Below are 5,923 nucleotides of genomic sequence, written 5' to 3' on the forward strand. Positions count from 1 at the left end.
GATACATCACAATCTATTTCCACTTCCTTTCCGCGCCCACTGCATGCCATTCTGTCTTCAAAACATCTCATTGTATATTAGCAATGTATGCAAGTGTAAACAATCACCGGAAAGTCATCGGAAAGCGTTTTGTAAACACCTGATATACAGTGCAAATGCGTTGGAATATATAAGCATTCTGACTCCAGCAACAAGCAGTCGTGCCTCGAACATTTTCCGACTGAGTCTGAGCGTCTAATACACGCCCATTAACATAAGAAGATGCCCACAAACTTAAATGAATGCCAAGTAAGGGTATATGATTTTAATTGATTATCTTTAAATTCACACAATACGATGAACAGAACTTTCTCACATTTTATCAGCAAGACATCTTGCATTACTTAAAGAAGCCCTATAGCATATATTTGAGCGTTTCTTGCAATCATATATTAAGATTTGTCGTAAAAATTATAGATGCGAACGTTTGAAATTTGTGTGTGTGAGTGTATGTATGTGTGAATAACAAAGACCTGAAGGATTTCATCTTTTACCCGACTGTCAGTGACAGGCTGCTAGAGGATTCCTGTGTATTGATGTCAGTTTTCGGGGTAAACTGAATTGATTCTTCTTCTGTGTTAGACATAAAGTCTCGTTTAATAATACGTCAATAATGTTTCCACTACTGCAATTACTGCAACGACAGATAACAAGTCGTATCTTGGGAAGGGCAATATCTTATCCCCGTTTAATTTTTTTTTTTAAATTGTGATAAAAAGGACCAATACAATGCAAACATTTATTAAGATGCAAAGTTCTTACAAAAAATACAAACAAAAGTGATATTGACAGATCTGAGTCATACTCAGCGAGGATAAAACATTATGAGCATGTTCATAGTATTACATTACTCCTCTACACTAAATGTATATGCCGTGTCGATGGCAATAATGAAAAGACAGTATGTTATCTACGGATGGCGCTTCCATTAGGTTTTAATCATAAAACAAGATCGAATGAGGTAATTATGGTAATCTAGTCAGCGACAAAAATAAAAAAAAGGTTGTTGCGGGCCAAAATCATTATACTGATCAATCAATACAATCTTACCCTCAGAGAACTAATCCAAATCCATGTCCTCTGCCAATACGTCAATATAGGTCCTAGTTAAATAACAGCCACGTGTTTCCAAACCGGACCATATTAAATTCACTTGGCGAAGCTATTCTAAATATCAGTCTACTGGCAAATCGCAGTCTTAATCTACCTGTACCTTTTAGTAGTCTTCTCGATTTTAGCTGAACATGAACGTCACGGTTTACAAGCCTAAATCATTTACGTCTGTTGGAAACGTTTGTGGACATATTATTTGAGCTGTTACCGAAAATTGATGACACACGAGTTTCCTCTTCAGGTTTAGCACTTCTGAAACATTTCGTCAGCTGACTTCGAAATTCCGTCAGACGCAGCCAGTACATGACTGGATTCAAGACCCCGTTGAGGGAGAGCAACAACATGCTAACCTCCAAAAGAGGCAAGAACCATGGCCCATACAGCTGCGGTGCGTAGTAAGACGAGAGCATGATCACCAGCCACAGAACCCAGCACACAAATGTAGATCCAATCACCATACCGAACGTGACGAGCACTTTCAACTGCCTCTTCGCACGACGCTTGAGGGATATATCGGAAAGGCCGATACCTTGAGATATCGATGCAATTCTAATATATATCGCGAGGTAGCAGAAAGTCGCCAAAAAGAGCGAACAAGTGTTAACAAGCGGCATGAGTCCCAAAGAGGCCATGATGTTGTCGACATACCGAAACAGTAGATTGAACGAAGCGATAACGACGGTCCAAAGCAAGATGCAAACTGCGATCGATCGTCTTGCAGTCACGAGACGTCGATTACCAAATGGATCGAGACGAAGGACGAGGAACCGATGTACTGCAATTGCCAATGTACTCAGCAGTGATAACATCATTGCAGGGTAAAGCATGGCTTCCACGTACAGGGTGAACTAAAATGAGGACGAAATTGAGAGACAACAATTTTGGGATCGGCTACAGATCGTTATTCCCAAGGTTCGCTAATCCGAAAATTCAAATCCATTCAAATCAAATGATATTTCTATTTCCAATAACACATACTTTTTTATAGACATAGATTCAAAGAAATCAAATCGTACTGTGTATTACAACAATAAATGTACGGAAACACATACATGCATGTCAAGACTCTCACAGTAAGCAAGAATTAACGTAGATAAAACAAACAAACAAGGGGAAGGGACTGGTTAGAGGGAGAAGGAAGGAAGGAAGGAAAAGAAGGAGAGGAGAGAGGGGAGGAAATAAGGACTACTGAGAGGAAGCAGGGGTCCGTTAATTGGTATGGGCAAGGTAATTGACTTAAAGGAAATTTTGCAAACGAAATGAAAAAACAACAACAACAAACGTAATCCGAATATTAAAAAATAACAACCAAAGCTGATTATGCCTTCAATTTTCTCTTGAATACAGCAAGACTCGGTGCATCTTTTAGATCATCATTTATTGGTTCCAAAATTTTGGTTCTGTATAAACAAACTTTTTCTGGGCAGGAATGCTTTAAGAAGGGTGGGTAAATGAAATTCATTTGATCGTCGTATAGAGGTATACTTGTAAAAAATAACATTTCTACAAAATACATCATCATATACTTTGGACAACTTACTTTTCTTGAAATTAGACATAAATTGTCCTAATTGATATAAGTATAAATCTTTGACCTTTAAAATGTTATTCTTCAAAACAATTTTGGTCATTTTGGTCATAAGGTTGTACGTGACATTCCCCAAGCGAGCATACCGTAGGAGTTCAGATACGGAAGTATGAGACTATCATATAAAGTAAGTGAAACATGGGTCGGGAAAATACTTCAACATGATGGATAATTCCAATATTCCGATGTGAAATCTTACAGCAATCGTTAACATGAAATTTCCATGACATTTTATTAGCTATATAAGCACCAAGAAATTTAATAGATGAAATAATTACAATTGGAGTGTCCTCAAGGACAACGTTGCCAGGCAGCGTTTCGAGTGAATTACAAAAAAAAATAAAAAATAAAACTTTTGTCTTTTGCAAATGATGAATGATAATTTTTTTACCTGGATTCATTGTGTAACATCACCTCTTTATTGATAGTTTGCAGGAGAATCTCGGGATCTTTGTGAGAATAAAGTAGACTGGAGAATCAAATACACTTATACTTCTTTCAGAATATTTTCATGATGTCTATACGCGTGGCATAAGTTTATGTGTTTAATTGTGTTGTATAGACGTTTAAGATAATAATCACTTTAAACCTCCAACGTAACGATTGGCATGCGTCAATATTTTTGTGCAGTTGCAAAACCTACTTGTTAACAATCAAGCTACTAATGTAAGGATATCATTGTCTGCAAGTTTGGGTAGAACGTATTTTATCACCTTGTCTTCTTCCCAACCCAACAAAATTCGTTGGGCCTATATACAGACGGTATCAAAAAAATAGGTTATCCAACTTTGAAGGACTACCATTTCTTAATTCTCAGCTATGAAGAGCACAGTGTTGGTTGTGAGGAAAGGGGAACTCTTCTTCTTTCCATTAGTATCTAAATTTGTGGACAATTGTCATGCATGAACGAGCACATGAACTTTAAAGACAACAATGACAAATTGTACTTTTTCCAAGTTTGCGTGTTATTGTGAAGGAACAATGCGTGTCTCACTGCATGGATGAGATCTGTCAATGAAAGTTGCCAAATAGGCCAGCCTGTGCGAATGCAGGTATGTGTTTAGAGTTTGTGTTTAGGGTTTGTGTTTAGGTTTCTCCTAACATTTTATGGTCCATAACCTTCAACGTTTAGTCGCTTACACATTGTCGCTCGTCATGCTTGTAACTGGTTGACTACAGTCAAGTTCATGAATAGTTTTCGTATAAGTTAGTCCCGCAGTTGATGGTTTTTTTTTTTAGATCTGCACTCTATACGCTTTAGATAATGAGGGAGTTCTGTCCATTTTGTCTTGTTTTTGTTTTCCATCGTCCAACCCCCATGTATCGTCATCTCCTTTGTGCTAGTCTTGCTTTCTGTCGTAGCCTGTCTTTTGCGCTTAACTAGTCTCGTCGATGTCCCAGTGTCGCTTTATGTCTGTTTATATGTTAGTACTGTCATTATGTGTTTTTTCCTTTTCTGTCTCTTTGTGGGCTTCCATTTCCATTTCTATTTTGTCAATTTCTTTAAAACATATTTTCTCTCTATTTTTTGCTGTTATAATTATTTTCGCTGTTATTGCTTCAGACATTTTTGTTGCTGTTCTGATGCCGATTGTTACCAATATTTTCACTGATTCTTTCTCTCCCGAGGGGCCCACACTCTACAAGCTTTGTCTTTTCAGTGGGTCCCTCCGTTTTTCGCCTTGTGTACATTGATATTTCACTTTATTTCAATTTACTTCAGGCATTGTAATGCATCTTTACTGTAAGTATACAAGTACTGTTTTACTCTGTTAAACTCACTTTGTTTTCTTGATACGATTTTTATCACTGAAGAAAGAGTGATGTATGGTATGCTTTTTTTATTGTCGAAAAACGGAATAAACTTGAATTTGAATTTGAATACGTGGCCGTTTGTCCGATAACTTGGTCGTTCCCACAGAGGCCAACCCACGCAATCCATTTTCCTCAGTTCATATTCAACACATAGCTCCCAGTGACAAACCGTGTCTTGAATATGAAGAGAGTAAAATGGATAATGGTTTCGCCTTTCTGGTAATGGGAAGGACCAAGTTATCGACAACGTGCCATGTTCAAGGTTTCGAACCATAAAATGTTAGACGAATAATCCATGCAGTCAGACATGCATTGTTCCTTCACAATAACAAGCAAACTTGGAAAAAAGTGCAATTTGTCATTGTTGTCTCTAAAGTTAGTGTGCTCAGTCACGCAAGACAATTGTCAACATAATTAGGTATCAATGGAAAGAAGAAGCGTTTCCCTTTTCCTCACAACGAACATTGCACTCTCCATAGCTGACAATCATAAAATAGTAGCCCTTCAAAGTTGGATTACCTTTTTTATACGCACTATACTATAGAATATGCATTTTACTCGTGTGTGTTTGATAATGAAAGATAACTTGAAAAAGGTCTGTGCGACACGGGTTTTGCTAGGTCAAGTTATTCCCTAATATTGGTTTGACAAGAAAAAACACGAGATTACAACTTCTTTTAAATTTTAATGTGATTTTAAGATGTCTAAAACACTTCTTAATTTGGAGTAAAAGTCAATCTGCGATATATACTTACTGTGTACAGCAATGAATCCAGCAGCAAATTTGCACTACAGAAAGCTACGATGAAGTCCGAAAGAGCCAGACTGAAGATAAAGATGTTTTGAGACTTTCTGAGGGCGGGAATGGCAAGGAGGGCAAACAGTGTGAGAAAATTGCCCAACAACCCCAGGAAGTGCAGAGCCGTCGCTGTCCCACGAATAATTGAAGATCGTAGGCCCAAGGAGGTTGGAACCCAATCAACAGTGTAGTTTCCATCTTGATCCATGTTTTTTGAAAACTTGGTTGGTGTGTATTCGGTACACCAGTGCTTCAGAGACTCTGACGAGCAAGGCCTTATATAGAGAGGTTATAGCTGAGGCAGTTACCTTTATGAGGCTACAAGGCTTGTCTTTATACACATGGATTCTAAAGCGTATTGGAAGGAGACTGAGAGTTACATAGCCTAGTTTTTTTTCTTCGATCGATGCGTGCCCAAGCTAATAGCGTACTTTGCTCCATAGATTCAAACAAGGTAAGCCTGTCACTCCCAAAGTAATATATTGCAAAGCAGGTTGAGGGGTTTTGTATTGAATTAAACACGTGACTCTCCCGTGAAACTCGTGTATCCTGTAGTGTTTTCTCTTTTT

General features: G+C 37.9%; 1 protein-coding gene across 1 annotated transcript; it reads right to left on the reverse strand.

The window, feature by feature from the left end:
• Positions 1 to 1,310: 1,310 nt before the first annotated feature.
• On the reverse strand, positions 1,311 to 5,562 carry LOC139731677 (uncharacterized). Its single transcript, XM_071642565.1, has 2 exons — positions 5,311 to 5,562; positions 1,311 to 2,000 (listed from the first exon to the last, which is right to left on the reverse strand). Exons 1-2 carry the CDS (start codon positions 5,560 to 5,562, stop codon positions 1,311 to 1,313), a joined length of 942 nt encoding a protein of 313 aa, XP_071498666.1.
• Positions 5,563 to 5,923: the final 361 nt, after the last annotated feature.

Source organism: Diadema antillarum, unplaced genomic scaffold (genome assembly GCF_040938485.1).
Source record: "Diadema antillarum isolate AM-2024a unplaced genomic scaffold, OU_Dant_1.0 seq00000382_RagTag, whole genome shotgun sequence".
NCBI classification, from domain to species: Eukaryota; Metazoa; Echinodermata; class Echinoidea; order Diadematoida; family Diadematidae; genus Diadema; species Diadema antillarum.